Source organism: Sminthopsis crassicaudata, chromosome 1 (assembly GCF_048593235.1).
Source record: "Sminthopsis crassicaudata isolate SCR6 chromosome 1, ASM4859323v1, whole genome shotgun sequence".
Classification (NCBI taxonomy): Eukaryota; Metazoa; Chordata; class Mammalia; order Dasyuromorphia; family Dasyuridae; genus Sminthopsis; species Sminthopsis crassicaudata.
In genome coordinates this window covers 742,089,679-742,114,463 of record NC_133617.1, presented here as the reverse complement: position 1 = coordinate 742,114,463, position 24,785 = coordinate 742,089,679, and the positions used below count along the sequence as shown (strand labels likewise).

Genomic DNA, 24,785 nt, shown 5'->3' with positions numbered 1-24,785 from the left:
TGGAAAACAATTAAGACCATGATTCACTTCCATTTTTATTTCCAAAACAGTCCCTTTGCACTTATTCTGATGACTGAGAAAGGATGCTTCAAGGCCGGAAATGAACACACATCCATAAGGCACTCGGTGGGTCTCATTACAATTTGTTTTCTCCATTTGGCTGGCTTCCTCGAGAATGGAGCCCGGCCGTAAATGCACCGTCACGTTCATTTGGCAGACTTCAGAGTGCTTTCTTTCCCCCTTCTTCATCCTGCCATAAACGTGGAGCTAAGGAAAGCTTTGAAAGACCGAGATGCCTTATTATTTCCACTAGAGAGCGTAGATTTGCATTCATTAATAATTGAGACTTGAACCAGACACAGTATTTTGAAGTTCCTCTTCAACTTGCCAATGGGTACACAGTTTCACAATGATTAAATGCTAATAGGTTCGTTTGAAACGTTCTTTATTCTTTTCCTGATAATGGTCTCCATCTGTTGCCTGCGCACTATATATTCTTTGCCTGCTGTGGCAATAGCTTCAGACATTGTCTTTTCCATTTTTCTTTGGTACTCACATCTACTTTGTGGATCTTAAAAGAGTTTGAATCTGGAAAACAAAGATCTGTGGACAAAAGACAACTTTTCAATACTTCCTGGATTGTATCCTTACAGTGTTGAGAAAACACAAGAAAGATGCTCAGTTCATCGAAAGGATGCAACATAAACGACAATCACCCACAAGATGGGCGTGCAGGGATGGGCAACGATAGCAATGTTTAGAGGGAGCATCCATATCCAAAATAGCACAGACCCATTAGAGTGTTAGAACCATTACAAAGAACTTAATCACAACCAATTCTTGACATAGACAGTCACGATCATGATGACAAGAGTTTATATTTTCATGTTGTTCTAGAGTTGCTAAAATGATTTTCTCACAACAATCCTGGAAGGAAGCTAGCATTATTATCTCCATTTCACAGCTAAAGAAACTGAGGCAAAGAACTTGACTTTCTTCTTGTCAGATACATGCTAGGAGGGACTATTATGTAATCAATCCACAAAGACTCATTACACGTCAAGCACTGTGCTAAGTGCTAGAGAGACAAAGACAAAGAAAAATTAGTTCCTACCCTCAAGGAGCTTCCGTTCTTTTTTTCTCAATAGTATTTGATTTTTTTCAATTACATGTAAAGATAGTTTTCATAAGATTTTGAGTTCCAAATTTTTAATCGCTTTCTTCAAGAGCAAGCAATCTGAGAGAAGCTATACATGTACAATCATTTTAAACCTATTAAGGAACATACATTCTAATGGGGAAGCCATCCTGTATAAATCATTATAAAGAGAAGAGCAGACGAAAGAGCTTTAGAGAAAAAGTGATAGTAGTTAAGGGGACCAGGAGAGCCCTCTGTGCAAAAAGTGTCATTTAAGCTAAGTCACCTTAAGTGAAGCTATCCATTCCAAGAGACACAGGTGAGAAGGGAGGGCTTCTGAACCATGGGGAATAGTCAATGGTGAGCAGAGATGGAGCATTATGAGTAAGGAGTATCCAACAGGCCAGTATAACTAGATAAAAGAGTGTTCGGGAGGAGAGCAATATGGAAGGATGTGGGGAGAATTCAAAGGAGCCAGGCTGTGAGACCTATATTTGATAACCGGGGTGATAAGAAGCCACGGGAAGTTGTTGAGTAAGAGGCGACATCATCGACAAAATCCCTTTGGTCACCAGAGGGCGGATGCATCGGAGTGAGAAGAGCAAGGCAGCTGAGTAGGAGACTACTGCAGTAGTCCGGGGCTGAGGAGAGGAGGACCCCAATTACCCAGAAGCATGAGCGAATGCTGCTCTGGAAGGCTCTAGAGTGTCTGAATGACCCTGGCTAAAGCCCCAAACTCCTCATTCCAGGCAGCTCTTTAGTTGCAGAGAAGTGTTGACCTACTCTGTTAGAGGGAACTTCCCTAGCTAAGGAAAGCCCAATATTCTACCTAGAGAATGGAAACTCGAGGACAGACGCTCTTTATTTTTTCCTCTTACAGAGCTTGGTATATAATAGGTGCTTAATAAATATCTGTTGGAATGATTTGAATCCCATTTTGAATTGAGGAAGGCTCAGGGACAAGGCAAAGAAATACTTCATCAGAGCTGTTGGCCACAACTGCTCCTTTCCTGACCCCAAATGAATTGTTTTTGCCTTGATGATTGTACTAAAATTTAGGATAATTTAAAAAGAAAAAAAAAAAATGACTCAATAAAGGAAATTTCAGTTCACTATAGATGAAGTATTCTGGAAGGGCTATCCATCTTACAGAGATTCGATTCCCCTTTCATACTTAATAATATCTTTACATGATCTATCCAATCGTACACGCAGAAAGCCCTGCATTTACGCTCTGAAAGAACCCACAGAACTAATGGCCCTAAAGCTATTTGTCCATTTCACCGGTTTGTTCTCTTAATGAATGGTAAATGATGCAACCGCTATAAATGAGCAGGCTAATATATCATGGAAAGCACACAGCTCCTGACAATGGAAGGTTTTAAATAGAGGAGGTTTCTCCTGTCGAGAGGGAAAACAAACATTTCAAGTTCAAATGGATTTTGCCCTTCCATTCCAAGTTTGCTTTTGATTAATTTTCCCTGGCTTATCAAGGTCTTTATGAAAATAAAAGGGGGCAAAGGGAGGAGGCGGAAGAGGAAGAGAAGAGAGGGGAGGAGGAAGAAGAGAAGAAAAAAAAGAAGAAAGAGGAATTCTTTAAGATTTGCAAAGTATCTTTCACATATTGTCTCATTCTTTCAACATCCCTAGGAAGCAGGTGCTATTATTATTCCCATTTTACAAATGAGGAAACTGAGGCCCTGATAGGTAAAGTGACTTGCCCACGCTCAAACAGCTAGTAGGATTTGACCTCGGGTCTTCCCAAGTCTTTAAAGTTGAGCCCTTTATTTGTTATGGCCCTAGCCTCCCCCTGATGGGACAGAGAGAGGGACCAGTTTGTAGTCTGGACAGCCTTAAGCCGGGCAACCTCCAAAGTCTCTAAACCAGAGCTGCCGACTGCTCAGAATGGAGACAGGGAAGCCCGCAGCCTCCCTCTCTTCCCCAACATGTTCCCTCATGCGGTCCTGACATTTTAACTCTTTCCAAAGTCATTCCTTCCGACCTTTGGGAGCAAGGCCACAAACAGTTGTGGGGATGGATCCCAGAGTGACTGCTGGCCAGGATGGAGACGTATAATTGTAAAGCAGAATTGCTCCCATTTGGGGGTCGGGAAAAGCAACAAAGTGAATTCCCGAGTTCTTCCCCTGAAGATTGCTCACAGCCACAACTAAGACAGCATCAGGGACTTTGCCTCAGGACCCTGTATCTAGGGGGCACTGAGAGCGTCTGTGGGCCTTCAGCTGCACAAAGCACTTAGGATCTGGTTAGAAAAAATCATTAATTAAAGAGGGAAACCACCGATGGGCAGGTTACAATGAGCTTGTTCTGCTCTCTCTCTGTCCACCCCACTCCCTTGTGCTCCTGCAACTTGATCTAGGTGAAATCTGAGGGATGTACCAGGGAACAAAGTCACAGTCACAGGTCTGGGCACGTCATGCTTTCCTGGGTACTGGTCTGGCAGTCGGTGTGGCCCAGGGGAGAGGGTATTCAGATCATGGTGAAGTCTTGCAGGTGCTTTGGATGTGCACAGGATGTGGGACCCCCTCGTTCAGTCACTGAACCTTTCAGGACCCCAGGCATATAGCTGAGATCCAAAAATCACTGACCACAGCGATGGGAGCGTCCCCATTGAAATGAAATCACGGCCTGAACCTAAGATAATACTAGTACTAACGCTCCATCCGGCTACTGCCAGTCTTGTGGAAAGTCTGCGTCCTACCCTCTTCCCACGACTTACCAATGAACCCTGCCTTCTCGTTAAAGAGAGCCCCCGTGTCACCCATCCATGCTCATGAGAAGAAAGTAGGGCCTGGGGGCAGGGAGCAAGAGGGACTGCTAGCCACGGTTTACTGGAAGCCCCTACTCCATTCTGTGTCCTGGCGTGTCATCAGCAGTGGGCATTAGGCAGGACCCCGTTCCAGAAGGGACAGAGGATGTCTGAGACTCCAAAGGTCCTTCCAGCCAGCAGACCAGGTACATGTGAAGCCCTAGATGATGATGGCAACTGTCAGTGTTAACTCCAAATGAGAAGATCAGCTCGAGAGAACACAGTGCAGGCCCTGCTAGCAGAAGCCATCCGGCCCTCTGCCACACCTCGGGGCCTCTGAAGCCCCCACCCAGATGACGGCCTCCCCATTCTGGCCCACATTTGTAACCTCAGGACGGGCTGTTACCCAGGAGGCTCTCCCTGAGTGCCGCTGGTTCTCGGGCCTCAGGGCTCCCTCTGAGCCCCATCACCACTGCCACGGCAGCTCCATTGATCCCTCCACACCCATTTGTGAACACTCTCCTATTCCCCGACTCTCTCTTTCCCTCAGCACAAACAACAGCCTGGCCAGCTGGAGAGCGCTGGTCAGAAGCAGGAGCCCGCTCCACTTTACGGGCCAGCCTTGGTGAGAGCAGGTCCTGGCGTCCTCCCCAAGGCCTCATTACGGCACACAGCAAAGGCTCAGACGAGGGACCTTCGTCTACAGCGGGATTCCTGGGCAAGGGCTGGGATCTAGAGACCAGACGGTCTTCAGGCCCCCAAGAGCTGATCTGGAACCTGACCTAGGAGTCGTCTAAGGGCAGGCTGCAGCCTGGAGGAAGGCTTCGTGCTGTCCCACCGACTCAGGAGCACCCTTCCTCGAGAGTCACCACGTCAGAACCCAGCCTCTGGGCAGCGGCCCTGGAGGGGGAGAGGATCGCCAACAAGTGCGATCTCACCACTTGGATCGGCCCAGAAAGTGCCGTCTGCTGCTCGGGATCCGACAAGGACCCGATCTTTCCCCTTTCTTTCACTATGGCTATCGGCTCTCTCTAGCTCTGGGACCTGGAACCACCTGCAAGCTGTGTACGGGGCTTGGAAAAATATTCACATAAATCAACCCTAAGTAGAAAGAGAAGCTAATTGAAATGTCAGAGAAGGTCTCCTACTGGCGGCTCCTCTTCTTCCAAACGCCAAATTACCCCAACCTGTGGGCTCGGAGAATTTTCAGACAGAGACGATTCAAATGACTCCACAGAGCTAAAGTGAAAAGGACTCTCTGCCTCCCAAAGCACTGACAGAGGTCAGCTCACTGCCCCATTAAAGAAAGGTGACCACGGAAACCACCGTTGAGGCCCCTGGAGCCCGAGAACCCCACATTCTCAGAGCAAGGAGGATTCTTGAGGCACCGAGGATATCGGGATAGCCATTTACAAAGCCTTTTCCAAACTGCCTCATTGGATCCTCACCAGCCCCAGAAGTAATTGCCATCATTACCACTTAAACGATTGGACAGCGGGGACTCAGAGAATTTATGGGGCTAGATCATGGTCACACATCTCGGTCTGAGGTGAGATGTGAACCCAAGCCTTTCTGACTCCACATCTAGAAGTGCGGACAGACTTAAGGCCAGGAAATTACAGTATAAACAGTGATTTAAACAGAAGTGATGAAGGCCTATATTAAGGACACAGTAGGAGTTATGAGCTATGAGAAAATTTATCTCGTATTTGTTTGGCTTGGATGCTGAGAAACAGCGTGGCCTAAGGACTAGGGAGTCCTGAGTTCAATGCAAGGAAGACGTAGTTCAAGTCCAGCCTCTGACAAGTGTCAGCAGCATGACTCTGGACAAGTCACTTAACTTGTCAATTCTCTAAACAGCCCAAACAGTTATCATTAAACCCATTTTATAGATGAGTAAACTGAGGCTCAAAGAGGTCAACTGACTTCTCCAAGGACAAATGGAGGGGAGATTCCAACACACCTTCCTGAACCCAAGACCATTCCTCTTTCCACTGCTTGACATTGCCTTCCAAAGGGCCTCGGAGCAACCAGAGAACGTGTCCTCTGCTCTAACACATGGACCATACGCTTGAGTGGTTGAAGAAAAAATGAGAACAAGCCTTAGCCGACTAAATATAGATGATGATGTGTCCAAAACAGGAGCAGATGGTCAGCCCCGAACACGTCTGCCCAGTGACCACTCCCGGCTCTCCAACTTGTCCACAAACTGCGGAGCTTTAATACCTCGTTGGCGACGTTCCCAGTGGGCAGCACCCTGCTGAGGCCGGAGACGAAGGCCGTTCTCCATTCGTGCCTTTGGTATGTCGCCCCCCCCACACACATACGCCTCTCAGCTAGAAAAGGCTCAAGGAGCCTCCACAGGATCCACTAATGGTTAACCCTGACAGTCAGGGAGTTAACCAGCCCCTCCTGCTTAACTCACCCAAGTTAGGGCTCGATTCCTTAAGTTGGGCCTAGAATAAAAAGACCAAGCTGGAAGAGACCACAGGAGTCATACAACATAACTGCCACTTACTCTGTGCCCACGTGGCACTGGGCACGGGAATGGAGACAAAATGGGCCCTTCCCTGAGAGAGCCCGGCCTGGGCAAGGATTTCACAAACACAGAGAGCTGGGTGCAGCGCTACAGGCAACTTCAGAAGTCCACATCTTTTCTGGCCGTTGTTTAACCGAAAATGGCTCCCTAGAGTTAGAGGATTTTAGAGGAAAAGGGGAATTTGCACACCACTTAGTACAACCTGTCTGTTTTACACATGAAGGTCCTGTGTGATCTTAAACAAGCCACTACCCCTTCCCAACATCAGTCTTCTCATCTGTAAAATGGGAGGGTTAGATGAGTCAGCCCACAGAGTACCTTTCAGCTCTGGAGACATGAACTTCTGAAAGGTGACATGCCTGGGCTTAATGGTTAAGCTGTGGCAACAGGGCTCAGGCCTCTTGATTCCCAAAGCAATGCTCAGCACTTAGCACAAGGCAGTGTAAGACAAAAGTCTTACACCATGGCCCAAATGACAAAGCCGGGCAAACGAGGAATAGAGAGAATCACAGAGGATACGCTGGACTGTTTTGATTACAGAAAATTTTAAAGTTTTCACACAAACAAAAGCAATGCAGCTAAAATTAGAAAGGAAACAAGTAACTGGGAAAATATTTGGAGCAAATTACTCTGATAAAGACCTCATATTGAAACTAAATAAAAAATTTATCCAAATAATGATATTATAATTTATAATTATATTTATAATTTATTATAATGTATAATGATTATATTATATTTATAAATTTATATATTATGAATAAATATAATAAACTATGTTATATAATATATTATTGTTTATAATTAAATTATAAGAGTAAAAGCCATTGCCCAATGGGTAAATGGTTAAATGATATGAATAGGCAGTTTTCAAAGGAATAAATCTAAGCTATCAACAATCATATGAAATAATGCTCCAAACCACCAATAGAGAAATGCAAATTAAATCAACTCTGAGGTTTTATCTATAAAATTAGAAAAGATAAGAAAAAAAGAGAAAATGACAACTCTGTAGAGGCAGGAGAAAGGCACATAAATGTACTACTTTAATATCTGAGAATTGGTACAACCGTTATGGAAAATAATTTCCAAAATGACATATTCAAAAAATCATGAAACTATACACATCCTTTTACAAAGTGATACTACTAACAGGCCTCCATGCCAGACAAATCAAAGTCAGAAGAAACAAACCTATATGTGCAAAAATACTCAGAGCAGCTCTGACTCCAAACAATGCCTATCAACCGAAAAAAAAAAATTGTGATATGCAGAGGTAATATTAGAGTGTTCTAAAAGAAATTATAAAAAACATAAACTTGGTAGGATTTATGTGAGCTGATGCAGAATGAAACGAGAAGCAAGCAAAACTAGAAAAACAACGTATACAATAATGCCAGCATTGTATCAGTCTAATCAATACAAAAACCAAGCACAATTCCAGAAGACAGATGATAAAGCAGCTACAGACCTCATGAGATGTAACGTGCCCACCTGGCAGTTACTATTACCAGTCTGTCCTAGGCCCAACAGAGTACCTTTGACCACTGACCTTTGCAGTGTGAACTCTACCTGGCTCGCCTCCTCTGAGACCTTCAAAGGTCTCTGGCCACGATCTCTTGAATCTATAGTTTAATAGCCGGTAGCGCACTCAAGAACAGCCACGTGTAATCTTAAAAGCCTTTATTATACCTACTCACATAATGCCCTGACTTGTTAACTCCTTAGTGAACACCTGGTCAGAAGACCCACGTATTCACTACTAAAATCCTTACCTCTTTTGGCTATCCATCTTGGCTTGGCCACCCAGGGTAGGGAGCCAGGGTAAAGAGCGCCAGGTTAAAGAGAGCGACTGCTGCCTGCAGTGGGCTTATAAAGGGCCTGTGAGGTCACACACACAGCCAATCAGCGAGAGAGCCATCACCCATTACAAAGCTATCTCAATGTGGCTAAGATCCCACCTACAAGGCAGTCCTAATATCCACAGAGATTACTTCCTGGGGGACTCAAATCTCCCGATGCGTTGTGGCGCTGCCCATTTAAAGGGCTCTTACAATTCCCTTCTCTTGTTTTGCAGGAACCACATCCTTACAATGAGCCATTTTCAAATCTGGCTAATGTGGGAATTCTTTTTATTTATTCTATTCTATATGCCATACTCCATTTATTTATTTATTTATCTAATATAATTTCTATTTTATTTATATATTTATTGATTATGCGAGGTTTCTACAAGGAGTTTGCTATTTTCCTCCATGCAGGAGAAGGGAAAAATAGTGAGAGGGACAACGGAGCTAGAGAAAGAGCAGCCCAAAAAAGGACAAGAAAAAAAAGAAAGCAAAAATGTAACATAAGAGATTTTAATAGGCAGATGGGAACAGAAATCAGGCCAGAGCAGATGATCATGAAAGCTTTAAAAGTTACATGTCAAATTTATTATATATTTTAAAAGAAAAGGAAACTGTATACATACAATATTTAGTTTCATATATAATTTCCATTTTACTATATTTCACTATGCACAGCAGAAATGCTCATTTTATTTGAAGTTTACAGGATTTTATTTGAAGTACAGGATAAATTAAAAATCCTAGTAATTAAATGAAATGCTGAAGGACCATGAAATAGACCAATGAAAAACCAAACATCCTTTTTTTTCTTTTTCTTTTTTAAAAATTCACTCTTCTGTGAACCCTTCGGTTCTGATTTATTTAGACCATCTCCAGAAAACTATCAAATCACTTCCTCAAAAGATTATTAGCTTCCATAAACTAAACACCACATAAAAATGGTTAACATTTCTATAGAGCAATAACAAAAACTTGGATGATATGATATGAGGAGAAATTCCATTCAAAGTCACTACAAAATACTTAAAATATGTGGAAGTCAGTCTACCATAACACACACTCAAGACATCATATTAAATCTAGGTTGATAGAGAGGAGGTAACAAGGAATCCTGGGTGATGGCAATAAGAACAAGAAAAGTCCAATGATAAATACTATAAAGAAACAAACTTTGGGCCACAGAAACCAAGACAAACATTTCATTTTATACCTTCCAGTTAAGTAAAATGACTTAGAGTTAATTTTTATTTAATCAAAGAATAGATAGGAAAAGAGAAGAAGGCAGAAAACTAAAAATATATGTTTGACAGGAAAATGCAAGAATAATGTTGGGGGAACAAACAGACCAGGAAAAAGATTCACATTTGAATTTAGGCAGAAAATTCTGCTCATATGACTTGTTTGACCCTAGAAGCATTCGTTATAGTGTGCCTTCAATACTATTTCCAATCAAACATCAATGAGAAGAAGAAAAAAAAAAAACAAAACACTTTTACCAACTGATTAAACACCATCAGTTAAATAACAATAGCAATTAAATACAATCTTGTTAAATTATAACACTGATTGAATGCAACTGTCAGTTAAGCACCAACAACGACTAAATACCAATTTAAACTTTTTTTAAATTTTTGATTCACTACAGGGATTCAACAACTACTAAATACCAACTTTTTTGATTTACTATAAGGATTCAACAACAACTAAATACCAATTGAAACTTTTTTTCATTTTTGATTTACTACAGGGATTCAACAACAACTAAATACCAATTTAAACTTTTTTTTTTTAATTTTGGATTCACTACAGGGATTCAGCCTGTTGATAAGGAAATGCATTCAGCAACTATTCTGCAAAATATAGTCTTAAAGATCGCCAGAGTTTGCCCTAGGTTGCTTCAGAACTCGAAACCTGTTCTCTCGGATTCTAGTTTCTTTCTGTCCACCCCACTGTGCCATCTCTCAAATAATGACACCTGCTAATTAAATGTCTACAGCAATCAAAGACAAAGATCACTTAAAAAAACAATGTCAAGAAAATAGCAGTAACAAATTAATGCCAAATATCATGACTAATTAATCTCCAAATAACCATACTCAATACCAATATTAAATGTCATTAACCATTTCAACGCCAATGATATTTTCACTGAACATAATAAAATCGATCCCGACATCGTATTTCTATTGATCACAAACTTCCATTTTCAGCAAATGTTCAGTTAATGCAAAAATAAGGACTTAGGATGAAATCAACCACTTGCTCATCTGAGTAAGAATAATACCAACAGCAACCAAACCAGAGAAAAAAAGGCTCGCAATCCACCAAACCTGAAAGATGTCTTCACTAAGGCCTCAGGGCTGTCCAACTGGGGAAGCTCATCAGCTAAGATTTCTTCCGGTGCCCGAGGATCATGAACAATCGTCGGCTTGGGCTTTTCCTTGACATTGCCGGTGAGTCCATCGATAAGAGAATTCCACAAGAAGTTCTGTGATTTGGACCCTTGGGTCCAGGGAGAGAGCAAAAGTAAAAGGTAAGTCACTCAACAAGCTGCCCTCCCCAAATACCTGGCAATTTAATGTATCAAATAATAATAATAATAATAATTAAATAATCCAGATAAAACACAGAATTTTCCCATTTTAGAAAAACTGATGGAGAAAATGATCAAAAAGCATGCTAACTGGACTGATTTTTTCCCTGTTGTAAAAATGCTAAGTCATTACCTATGGAATTGTTGAATCACAGAGAAAAACATCCTTAATCATGATCTGGAAAAAAATGTCTTGAATTTCACATCACTTAAAAAACCTCTGATTCATGGCCCCCCCAAAATGTATTTACAGGGATCCTAGGACAGAGGCTGGAAGCAGCCTCAAAAAGCCATCCAGTCTAGCCCTTCATATTACAGCTCAGGAAAGCTGAAAACCCAGACATAATATATGATTTACCCCTGTATCAGGAAAAAAAAAAATTAAAACCCGGGTTCTCTGACCCTGTCCAGAGTCAATGGACCCAAGTTTTTGTCAAGCCATCCCTCAAAGAGCTGTCTGTCTAAAATGCGTCCAAATAAAGTCATTTAATTTCATTGGGCCTCAACTTCTCAAATGGATTGTAGCTAAATGATTCTTAAACTCCTTCCGGGTCCAGGAGCTGAGACGTTTAAGGTGATAAGCTTCTCTTGAAATTCAAAGTGAGAGTACCACAAAAGATCCTCAGAGCCTTGTCTCACAGATTCATAAAGAAGAACAATATTTTTTTTGTGTTTTTTGAAAAGCAAGAAAATAAACAATAAATGATCTGCCACCCTCAAAAAAAAGTGAGTTGGACAGATTTGGGGAAACTGATCTATTCTTCTTTTCTACTACAGAGAGGCAGTTAGACCAGAAACAGAAGCCCATCAACAGTTGGAATTTTATGGAATGCATTAGATCTTCAAACAAAAATATTGGTTTTCTTTATTATTTGATTTATTTCCTTTTGCTTGAAAGTTTTATTGATGCCTCTTGATTTTAAACCACAGTCATTTTCTAATACTCCCTATAAAATCTTTTTCTAATAGCAAAGAAAAAACAGTTAAGCAAAACTAAGACAGATTCCTGTCTGAGAGTGTATGTGGCATTGCAAACTTGAGGTCCCATAACTCTCTAGAGAATACAGGGGCATGTCTTATAATGTGCCCCAAAGGACCAACACCAGTCATTGTGTTTGGGGAGACATCAGTTGCCTTTCTGTGATTACTGAATTTACTGAAATTACGGAAGTCGTTATGTCTACTTCCCTCCAAATTCTGCTTTCTTCCCTCCAGAGCAGATCACAGAGCTCTTCCCATATACCTATTTATTATCTGTTGTGTCACCATAATATTTCATTATGCCCATATCTTAAAACCAGAATAACATCCTTGTAAGGGACAGCTAGCACTAGATCGAGCACTGGCCTTGGATTTGGGGAGATCCAAGTTCAAATTCAGCCTCATTTAGTAGCTTATGACCTTGGGCAAATCATTTAACCTCTGTTTGCCTCAGTTTCCTCAACTGTAAAATGAGTATAATAAAAGCTCCTACCTCTTAGGTTGGCTGTGAGGGTCAAATGATGTAATATCTATAAATTGTTTAGCATAAGTGGCTAGAACATAGTAGGCACTATACAAATGCTAGCTATTGTTATTATTGTTATTGTAAAATCATAGATTTAGAGCCACTTTAGAAGTCACTAAATCTAACCTACTCATTTTAAAATGAGGAAACTAAGGCACAGAAAGGCCAAGTGATTCCCCCAAAACTACACAGCTATTGTTTTATTTTATGATTAGAATTATCTAGTTCTGAGAGGAGATAATTGGAGATCCCCTATTGGTAAAATTTTACTATGTCATCCTGTAACTCATTTAACTTCTCTTTTTAAAATGTTGATGCTAGGGGCAGCTAGTTGGTACAGTGGATAGAGCACCAGCCCTGAAGTCAGAAAGACCTGAGTTCAAATCTGACCACAGACACTTAATACTTCCTAGCTGTGTGACTCTAGGCTGATGTCACTTAACCAATTACCTCTGCCAAAACAAACCTGATGCTATATTACTTGGGATATATATATATATATATATATATATATATATATATATATATATATATATATATATATATATATATATATATATATATATATGTATATATATGTATATATATATATATGTATATATATACATACATACATATATTTAGTATTGACAATATAACATTTTATATGATACCTTTTAGCAAGATGTATTTCCTTCCTTATCTCTTTTAATTCGATCTATTTTTGCTTTGGCTTTGTCTGAGGTCATGATTATTACCCTTATGGTTTTTCTCTTCAGCTGAAACATAATAGATTCTGCTCCAGCCTTTTACCCTTATTCTGTGTCTGAAGTGGTATTTAAACAGTTCCTCATCAGTAAACATTTATTAAGTATCTCTTCCTATGTGCCAGGCTCTGTGCTAAGTTCAGGGGATACAAAGACAAGAACAGCCCCCGTCCTTCAGGAGTTCACAGACTAATGAAGAGATAGCACGCAAATAATGATGTAGATATAAAATATAGAGGGAAATTGGAGCTAAAATTAGAGGGAAGACACTAGCAGAGGGGGTGACCGACTCCTGTGCTCCATGCATTCCTCTTACTCAGCCATTTCCTATATCAAAAGGCAACCACTAGAAAAAAAAAAAAAAAAAGAGACAGAGACAGAGACAGACAGAGAGAGAAAGAGGGACAGAGAGAAAGCAACAGAGACAGAAAGATATAAAGGGACAAAGACAGAGACAGAGACAGAAAGGAAAAGTGACACAGAGAGACAGAGATAGAGAAAGAATTAGAAAGTGACACAGAGAGAGAAAGACAGAGGCAGACAGAGAGACAGACAGAGCAAGAGAAAAGAGAGAAACTTTTGGAGATACAGAGAGCAGTGAAATTAAGATGCTGGTATAGAAGGGACTCAAAGAGAAAATGGGGCAGAATGCTATGTGGGCTCAGAAATCCAGCTTTGGAGGCTTGAAGACCTAAATTCAAAAGCTGACCCTGACTTGGGCTAACAAGTTGTCCCCCAACAAATCTGTAACTTAGAACAAAAAGAATGATCTGCATCAAGAGAGGAATTCTCTCCTGCGCCTCCTAGTGTCCTGTGGTGAAATTTCAGGTCCAAAAAATAGAGATTGAATGCTGTGAAATTATGATGACTGAGCCTGGGGTCAAAGAAAAGATTTGGGGATGCTCCCTCTCTCCCTCTCTCCTCCTCCTCCCTTCGTTCCTTCGTTCCTTCGTTCCTTCGTTCCTTCCTTCCTTTCCCTTCCTTCCTTCCTTCCTTCCTTTCCCTTCCTTCCTTCCTTCCCTCCCTTCCTCCCTCCCTTCCCTCCATTCCCTTCCTTCCTTCCTTCCTTCCTTCCTTCCTTCCTTCCTTCCTTCCTTCCTTCCTTCCTTCCTTCCTTCCTTCCTTCCTTCCTTCCTTCTTTCCTCCTTCCCTCCCTTCCTCCCTCCCTCCCTTCCTTCCTTCCTTCCTTCCTTCCTTCCTTCCTTCCTTCCTTCCTTCCTTCCTTCCTTCCTTCTTTCCTCCTTCCCTCCCTTCCTCCCTCCCTCCCTTCCTTCCTCCCTTCCTCCCTCCCTTCCCTCCATTCCCTTCCTTCCTTCCTTCCTTCCTTCCTTCCTTCCTTCCTTCCTTCCTTCCTTCCTTCCTTCCTTCCTTCCTTCCTTCCTTCCTTCCTTCTTTCCTCCTTCCCTCCCTTCCTCCCTCCCTCCCTTCCTTCCTTCCTTCCTTCCTTCCTTCCTTCCTTCCTTCCTTCCTTCCTTCCTTCCTTCCTTCCTTCCTTCCTTCCTTCTTTCCTCCTTCCCTCCCTTCCTCCCTCCCTCCCTTCCTTCCTTCCTTCCTTCCTTCCTTCCTTCCTTCCTTCCTTCCTTCCTTCTTTCCTCCTTCCCTCCCTCCCTCCCTCCCTCCCTCCCTTCCTTCCTTCCTTCCTTCCTTCCTTCCTTCCTTCCTTCCTTCCTTCCTTCCTTCCTTCCTTCCTTCCTTCCTTCCTTCCTTCCTCTTTTGCTGAGGTAGGAGACAATAGGTGTGGAACCTGACAGTTTTACTTAATTGCTTTCCCCAGCTTTGACCTTTGTTTAGCCTTCATTATAAAGGATGGCTTTCTGGGAAGTAGAGGAGAAGAGGCATATTGGGATATGAAGATGATACAGATAAGATGATATAAAAACAAAATTTCAATACTTTTGAGAAAAGAAGAAATCACAGATCCAATTCCTACCATCCAAAAAGGAGTTCAAAGCACCATAATTAGGCAACTAGATGGGACAGTAGACAGTACACTGGGCCTGGAGTCAAGAAGGCCCAAGTTCAAATCCACATGCAAGTCCCTTCCTCATCTATAAAAATGAATGGATTTTCTAGACGGCCTCCAATGTCCCTTCCATTGGTAGGTTTAGAGTTCTAAGTAACTTAACCTTGGGCCTCAGTTTCCCTATATATAGAATGAGGGGATTAGATAAGATGGTCTCTGCTTTCCCTTCTAGATCTAAAGCTCCAATCCCATGACCTAAGATAAGAAGTAATAAAATAGAGGCTTCAGGACCCCCATTTTCAGATGCTTCCTCAACAGATACCAGTGAGTGTATTGACTGCTCAATGACCAGTTATCAGTGCCCCCTAAAAAAAACAGGCTTTTCAGTCTGTGGGCCTTGGATCTCAGGGGCTTCAGTTATTTCAGGGGGTTTGTGACTCCCTCCAGCACCCCATAATATCAATTTCATATTTATTTAGTCCCAATGAAACAGGCAGCGTGAATAATAGGCCTTGTGGTGACAGGGTCACATTATCAAGGCTTCATTTGTGCCTAATAAGAAAATGTTTGCACAGACTGAATAAATCATGTGTCGCAGAATCAGAGAACCACAGATGGAGGGCTGAAGGGGTCTCGGGGCCATCCAGGGCAACCCGCTCTTCTCCAATAGGAGGAAACCAATGACACACCCGCTATCACACACCAGCAGGGGGATCGGGATCCTGGATCCGAAGCCTCTTACTGAACCACACTGCCACTTAAATATCTATGAAGGCCTCGAGTGCCAGACTCGGAGCCAAGAGGCCCTGGGTGCAAATCCTTCTCTGACAGCTGTGAAAAAGAGCAAGTCACTGAGCCACTCTGGTTCTCATGCATCTCCCCAGGGCTGATCTTCTGCCACCATGATGGGAGGGCCGGAAGGGGACCTTAAAGGCTGTCCTGGCCAGCTCCCTCATTTTACATATGGAGAAACTGAGGCACAGAGAGCAAGGGCCCTGCCCGGGGTCACACAGGCAGGAGGTGGTCAAGCTGAGCTACAATCTGCAGTAACAAAGGGAGTTTTCCCCATTGTATATTCTGATGTATCTAACTTGTCTTTCCCTGTTTCTCTCTTCCTCTTCCTTCTCCTTCTCTTCCTCCTCCCCCTTCCCCTTCTCCTCCCCCTTTTCTTTCTCTTCCTTCTCCCCCTTCTCTTCTTCTTCCTCCTCTCCTCCTTCTCTTCTTCCTCTTCCTTCTTCCTTTCCTTCTTTTCTCCTTCTTCCCCCTCATCTCCCCACAGACTCAAAGCCTTCAGCCATGGGGCTTGGCTCTTCTGGCCTTTCTTCTTGGCTCTCCGATGTCCTTTCCAAATCTCTGCAGCCTCCCCCCCCCGCCCCGCCCTCCCCCCCACAGCTGCTTAAATGACCTTCCATAAGCAGGGTCTGCCCGCTGCTCAGGATGTTCTGGTGGCTGCTTACCAGAGGGAGGCCGGCAGCAGCACGGATAAGGCCCTGACAACAGGAGGGCTGGATTCAGCCTCAAACATTTGTGCAGCCGAAGACAGAGCACTTACTCTCTGCCTCAGTTTATCAGCTATAAAAATGGGCACCTTGAGATGGCACACACACACACACACACACACGCACACACACACACACGCACACACACACACACACACGCACACACGCGCTTCCTCTGGGCCCAGGAAGAACCCATTTTCCCAACTACACAGACACTGGCCACAGCACCTTTACAATCTCCCTTGAGTTTTACTGTTTGACGCCGGGTGCCAAGTTCCCAAAGTGTGCAGGAGGGATGAGCCCAGAGAATCTGCAGAGAAGCTGACCAGATGTTGTTGCCTCAGAGACTTATTTCAGAAATGCTTTTTTTTTTCATTTCTTCAGTCCTTCCGCAGTGTTGTAAGGAATAATTTTATATGATAACATCTAGTTTCTAATACATGTCCTCTATAGGAGATAGAATACGATTATCACAATATCTTATAATGATACAGAATCTATAATGTAGCATATTACAATAATTGTATCCTGCTATAATGTTATACTTTGTAAATATATGTAACACAATTCTCCATAGTTTATATAATTATCTTTACGTTGAATGTAAGTTATGTGATATTGATTTGATTTAATATCATAATTATACAGGAGAGCTCCAACTACCACCAGAAGCCACGATGGAGCTGTGAGTCAAGGGAGCTGCAGGGTTAGTGTAAAACTCCCAGACCTGCCCAGAACATGACAAAACTCCCCGAAAACAAGCCCCATCTAGGGAACAGGCAGGCAGGGCATTGGCAGATGGGATGTTTCTGCCACCTGGTGGCGGAATTGTGGCATTACACTCTTGGTGGATACTCTAGGGGTCAGTCTCTTTCTCCCTTTAAAGTCATTTTGATGCCCTGCATTCAATATTATTTTTTTCTGGATTCTGATGAACTGCACTCAATATTATCCTTTTTTGGTACATTTTGATGCACTGCACCCAATATTGTTCTTTTTTGATGCATTTTGATGCACTGTGTTCAATATTATTTTTTGTTGATGCATTTTGATGCCCTGAGTTCAATTTTATTCTTTTTATGGATTTTGATGCACTGCACCCAATATCATTCTTTTTTTGATGCATTTTGATGCACTGCACCCAATATCATTCTTTTTTGGTGCATTTTGATGCACTGCACCCAATATCATTCTTTTTTGGTGCATTTTGATGCACTGCACCCAATATCATTCTTTTTTGATGCATTTTGATGCCCTGTGTTCAATATTATTCTTTTTTTTGATGCATTTTGATGCACTGCACCCAATATCATTCTTTTTTGGTGCATTTTGATGCACTTCACCCAATATCATTCTTTTTTGATGCATTTTGATGCCCTGTGTTCAATATTATTCTTTTTTTGATGCATTTTGATGCACTGCACCCAATATCATTCTTTTTTGATGCATTTTGATGCCCTGTGTTCAATATTATTCTTTTTTGATGCATTTTGATGCACTGCACCCAATATCATTCTTTTTTGGTGCATTTTGATGCACTGCACCCAATATCATTCTTTTTTGATGCATTTTGATGCACTGCACCTAATATCATTCTTTTTTGGTGCATTTTGATGCACTGCACCCAATATCATTCTTTTTTGATGCATTTTGATGCACTGCACCTAATATCATTCTTTTTTGGTGCATTTTGATGCACTGCACAAAATATTATTCTTTTTATGGATTCTGATGAACTGCATTTAATATCCTTTTTTATGTATTTTAATGCACTGCACCCAATATTTTTCTTTTTGATGCATTTTGATGCCCTGCATTCAATATTATTCTCTCTTTAGGAAAGCAGCAGGATTTCTGAAACAGGAGAGCACCCGAGAGGAGGCAGGATACATGCCAGACAGGCATTAAAATGTACCAAGTGAGACTTTGGGGGGCCCACGGCTGGCTCTGCACACTGGCTGCAAAGATTTGATTTTTCTTTCCTTATTGTTCAATTCATGTAAAGAAGTAGAAGGAAGAGATAATAAAGGTTTTAAAAGTTAATTCATCTATTAAAATTTTTCTGTTAGGAAAGTGCCCTAAGGGGCTCCCACAAACAATTGCTCCTGAGAATCCAAGTATGTTTGGAGTCAAGAAAACCTGGGTTCAAAACCTGCCTCTGATATTTATTACCTTATGACCCTGGCAGGCCCAATTTCTCTTCTGTAAAATGAAGCTGGACTCTTTCTCCTCTTCATCTCCGGCCTCCCTCACTCCCCTCAAGTCCTGGCTAAATCCCACTTCCTGCCAGGGGCTTTTCTCACTCCCTGCTCCCTAACTCCCGGCTCTTTATCCCTCCTCAGTTGTTCTGTGAGCTTGGCTGTCTCTTCCAGCACTTGGTCCGCTGCCTGGCACGAAGGAGAAATGGAATAGATGTTTACTGATCAACTTCCAATGTCCCTTCTGACTGTACGTCGATGATGTCGCCATCCAGGCACCCAAAGAATTCAGAGAGCTTTTCTTCTGCTCACAGCCCGGTGCCATCCTGTTCTGAGCCCTCCAGCTCCCAAAGGCAAACGTGGCGGTTCCTGCGGCTGCCAGGGCTGAGGCCCTCACAATTCCGGGCGAGTGGGCAATAAGACGGTTATCAGCCTATAAGACGGGAGCTTCACTTCCCCAAAGATCTCATTCAAACCCCCAAAATGGCCCCAAAGCCGTCAAGCCTTTGGGACAGAGACACCAGTAAACACTGATGTCTCCGACAAAGACACACCTAGCATGAATGGACAATGGACAACTCAACAAACTTGTAGGGGGCAAAGCACCGAACAGAAGGAAAATCAGACCTGTGATTTTATGGCTCGTGGCATCTCTTCCTTGTAAAGCAAGTTAGAGTACTGGGGCAGAAACCACAATCGCTCCCATTTCTGTGGGATCTAAGGTCTGTAAAGAGCTTTCCTCAAAACGACCTTGTGGCACAGATATTACAATTATTACTTTGCCGGACAGCACTTTTGTGGTCACGGAGGACTGGAAACAGAGAGGATGCCTTCAGTGGGGAAATGGCTAAATAAGCTGTGGTTCATGAATGTAATGGGATAGGACTACGTTAAATGATGAATAGGGGGGGGCAGCTAGGTGGCGCAGTGGATAGAGCACCAGCCTTGAATTCAGGAGGACCCCAGTTCAAATCTGGTCTCAGACACTCAACACTTCCTAGCTGTGTGACCCTGGGCAAGTCACTTAACCCCAGCCTCAGGAAAAAAAAAGAAAAGAAATGATGAATAAAGTTCCAAAGAAGCAACAGAAGATTGATATGTAATAATTCAGAGCGAAGAAAGCAGAGTCAGGAAAACAAGTTACACAAGGAGTAAAATTTTCTAGAAAGAATAACTTAACAATGAGAAATTACAAAAATTAACCGTAAAGAAAAGATCTGAGAAGACATCTCCCCCCATTCCTTCGCAGAAGCTGAAGGAGCTATATAGGGAGCTCATGGGCACAAAGTATTGCTGGTCAAAATAATTGTATGGGCATGCATACATATATTGTATTTAACTTATACTTTAGCATATTTAACATGTAGAGGTCAACCTGCCATCTGGGGGGGGGGGAAGGAGGGGAAAAGTTGAAACAAAAGGTTTTGCAATTGTCAATGCTGAAAAATTACCCATGCATATATCTGGTAATAAAAAAAAAGAATACAAAAAATATACAAAAAAACAAAGTATTGCTGGTAAAATGGCAGCTAGGTGAAATAGTGGATGGGAGTCAGACACTTCTTACCCATGGGGCCCTGGGCACATCACTTAACTCCTTCTGTCTCAGTTTCTCCCTCTACAAGTTGAAGATGATAATAGCCTCTACCTTGCAATGTTGTGAGGATAAAGTGAGATAATATTTGTAAAGTCCTTTGCAAATCTAAAAATACTAAATAAACACCAGCTATTAATGTTAGATTTTTTTTCGAACATATTAATTGGTTTTACTGATTTTTGTTCTTCTTTCTTCTCTTAAAAAAAATAAATCTTTTTCATAAAAGATGACTGGGAGTGAGAGGAGAAAGAATTCAGAGGAAATGTAGATAATATGAAAATAAATGATATTAATAAAAATCTTTTTAAAAGGGAAAAGCTACTCTGAAGGATAAAAATCACATCATTTTAAAGCCATCCACGCTCACTAATGAAGTCCTTGTCGGGAAGCTGAACCGATGCACTCATCACCGTGGCCAGCACTGCCGCTTGGCAATGAGGGATGCCGGACAAAGGCAGTACTTACTAGTTTTAAAAATAAACTCATTTTCCAAATGTTAACAAAGGAAGACAGTGGAAGATTACAAGCAGTGTTTCTTCGCTAAATAGCCAAGAGCTGAGAAAGTTAAAAAAAAAAAAAAAGTCTGCAGAAAGCCCAGAGTGGGAGAGGCCCAAATCACTGCAAGAAGAGTTCGAGGAGAGGAAAACCCAGCCGCTCTGTGGGCATTTCCACACTAACATCTGCTTCTCGTTAGTCAGTGGAAGCTCCATTCCTGACAAGCTACATGAAGCAGAAACGTCACCAAGGACCAAGTGAGCGGACCAGGTGTCCCCTGACGGAATTCCCACCGGAGGGAACAGAGCTGGGAGGGACTGACTTTCAGGATGCTGAAAAGAAGGGAGGATTAGCAATTGCTGTTCTCCTCAGGGGTTTTCTTGGGGGATAAACCCCCCAATTTGATAGAGAGGTGAACCAGGCAAGAGATCAGGAACTGGTTGAATGGCTAAAGCCAAAGAAGAACCATTAATGGTTCAAGAGAGGAGGTCTCCAAGGGGAGTACCCCTGTGCCTGTGGTGTTTCAGCGACTTGAATAAAAGAATAAATAAAGGGGCAACTAGGTGGTACAGTGGATAGAGCATCAGCCCCGAAGTCAGGAGGACCTGAGTTCAAATCCGGCCTTAGACACTTAACACTTCCTAGCTGTGTGAGCCTGGGCAAGTCACTTAATCCCAATTGCCTCAGCAAAATAATAATAATAATAATAATGAATGAATGAATAAGTAAATAAATAAATAGTTGGTTAAATGAATGAATAAATAAATAAACAAACAAATAAATAAATAATAAAAGAAAAGAAAAGAAAGAAAAAGAAAAGAAAAAAAGTTCATCTAGTCTATAGAGGAGACAAAAGCCAGGAAGATTAGCTGACTGGTCAATAATGTAAGGATGTAAAAAGAATTTTGAGGGCTAGAATGTTGGTAGATGACAGGGATGCCATACAGTCAGATAATGTGAGCTGGAAAGGAGGAGAGTCTGCTGGCTGATGAGGAAGGAGGGGGAAATTTAGGGAGGTCTAGAAGAGGCACTAATGGGCACCAAGCAGACAAATCCTGGCAGAAAGAAGGGCAGGTCTGCCCTCAAGATTCTCACATTCTAATGGCGAATAGGAGACGACACGCAAAAGGGAGCCCAAAAATGCTGGGTTGGGGAGGGAAGAGGAAGTTGAGAGAGGAGCGAAGCTGCGGCTGCCAGGGCGTTTCCTCAGTCCCCTTTCTGCCCCTTCCCAACTCTCTAAGATTACAGAACAGCTGCCAATAGGCGCCAGCAGTTTTCTCATTGGGTGTCCTTTCATAAAGGAAACACTGCAGCCTCTACAAAATCTGCTGTTGTCTAAATAACAAACACTGATTTCTGCTGAGCCTCCACAGGAGGCTACTCCTGCCACTGACTCTGTGGGGGCCTCCAGCCTCTACAGCTGCAAAATGAAGGGTCTGGACCAGATGGCCTCCTCCAGCTCTTCAGCTCTGAGTCTTCGATATGGGCTGCTTGACTTTGACCAAGGCATTTATCTCCGCAAGCCTCAAAAAGCTGCTGTTTGGTGGCCCCTGTCCTGCACTCCGGGGCTCTCCCATTCCCCATAATTCTGACTGTGTCACCTCCTGCCTGGAAGACACTCCTGCTCACTTCGCATATTGTGGGACCCACCTTCCCCAGGAAGCCTTTCCCAGGCCCTGTTCCATTCCCTGATTATTTCCTATTTGTCCCGTTGAGCCCGTCTGCACATGACTGTTTGTTGTCTCCCCCACTGGACTAGAGTTCCTTGAGCGCAAGGACTATTTTGTGATGTGACCCTATGAACCCAGGAGGGAAAAGCTCTGTCTGCAGAAGGGACTTTAGAGGGAAGTCGGCCCAGCTTCTCGGCCCATCCAGGAGGAAAGAAGGTCCAGATGAGTTACATAATCTGCCTAAATAGCCCTAGAGCAGCATTTACATAGCTCTTAAGGTTTGTGTTAAAATATTCGCTCATTTCATGGCCACAACCATGTGAGGAAAGTACGATCATGATGCTCATTTTGGAGTTGCCCGTGGGGACACACATGGTGATTTCCTGTTCAGTCCTTTCAGTCTGATCCTTGATGACCCTATTTGGAGTTTTCTGGGCAAAGACACTGCAGTGGCTGGCCACTTCCTTATCTGGCTTATTTTACAGATGAGGAAACTGAGGCAGACAGGGTGACGTGACTCCTCCAAGGTTACATGGCTGATGTCTGAGACTGGACTGAACCTCATCTTGCACTCTGGCCATAGCAGCACCTAGCTGCCCACAGCAACTATGGGAGGCTAGATCCAGACTCAAGATTCCTATCCCCTAACCCAGCCAGCCACTATGTCACCCGGCAGCCAGCTCCAAAGCCGGAAGGGACCTGGGCAGCAGTCTAGTCTCACCCCTCATTTTAGAGATGAGACCCAGAGGGAAAATCGGCTGGCCTATAAGCCACAGGAGGAGGATCCGGCCCAGCATTCTATCATCCGGTCCCCGAGGACTTGAGGGGAAATGGCATCCAAATCTGGAACTTAAAGGGACATGCCCTCCCCTCATTTTACAAAGAGGGAAACTGAGGCCTGTTGAGGCAAGAGCTCTTCTGATTCCAAAGCTGGCATTTGTCTCACTGCACAATACTGCTCCACCCCCATCACCAATGTCCCCAGGAAGGCCGTTCCCAGTGAGGTCCCCTGAGAAACGCTCCAAGAATAAACACTCCACTAAGGCTACTCCCTTCGTTAAAGAAGCTGTCTTTGTCCAAGATGAAGGGTCACCAATAATTTCCAGAAGCTATTTTGTCATCAAATCAATGGAAGGATGGATGAATGGATAAATAGAAGGATGAATGACTGGATGGAAGGATGGATCAATGGATAAATGGAAGGATGGATGAATGAATAAATGGAAGGATGGATGAATGGATGGAAGGATGGATGGATGAATGGGTGACTAAATGAATAGATAAATGCATGAATGAATGATAAATGAATGAATGAAAAAGTATTTGTGCAGCCCTCACTAGGTACTAAGCACTGTACTAAGAAGGGCTGGATGCATTTCCAAGGTTGCTTTCTCCCTCTCACCCTCCTCCCCTCTTCTAGTTTCCTTCTAAGTATTCATTCTTTCCAGATCAGTCCCTTTTCATTCCGATTCCAGCCATTCTCAGCTTTTTCCTTCCAAATGTGAATTAGCAGGCTCTGTCAGAGCTCATTCGGAGCTAAGCGGTGAACTTCCCATTGATGCACAAGAATCTTCGGCCTCACCAATCCGAGCTGGGAGGGGTCCTTTCCATTTTACAGATGAGGAAATTGAGGCCCAGAAAAGTAAAGCGGGCCTTGCCCAGGTCATTCAGGTAGAACCACTGGGTAGACACTGTTCATCACCTCAGAGATGGAAGGGCCTTAGAGGCCATCAGAAGCTTCTGAGGAGGACGCGAAGACCAGACAGTGGCTGAGAACAGTGACTCATCCACATTCCCCCAGCTAATAAGCATCTGCTTGTGGCTGGATTCAAACCCAGGACTTTTTAACTCCAATATCCTGTGATGAGATATTCTGACCAAAGGAGTCCACGCGCTCATGTGCAACATTGCATCTTCAGCCTCTGTGCTTCCCCCAGACCTAAAAGCGTTCCCTCCCCACCCTGCCCATACGGTCCCTGGGATCCCTCAGAGCGTATCTCAGACGCCCCTGCCGCCTCCTCGAGGAGTCCAGCCCCATGCTCCCCACTTGTGCGAGCCCCTTCCCCTCACAAATGACTTTGTGTTTATCCTAGTCTCGGTGCCGCTTTAGGTCTCGCGGCTCAAGTCACACTAAGACTTGGGGGACACACTTGGCTCGGATTTGCTCATCTGTGAACGTTTCTCCCCAACAGAACGTTCTGAGCCGTCTGCACACAGTGTCGG

General features: G+C 43.1%; 1 protein-coding gene across 6 annotated transcripts in view; it reads right to left on the bottom strand.

Annotated features, from left to right (window-relative positions):
• The window catches only part of PDE1C (phosphodiesterase 1C), a 404,822-nt gene that overhangs the window by 277,041 nt on the left and 102,996 nt on the right, over positions 1-24,785 (bottom strand). For all 6 annotated transcript variants that reach the window (XM_074284348.1, XM_074284347.1, XM_074284353.1 and 3 more), the window contains exon 3: positions 10,625-10,796. In XM_074284348.1, coding sequence (XP_074140449.1) covers positions 10,625-10,796 — 172 coding nt within the window. The remainder of the gene's footprint in view (positions 1-10,624; positions 10,797-24,785) is intronic.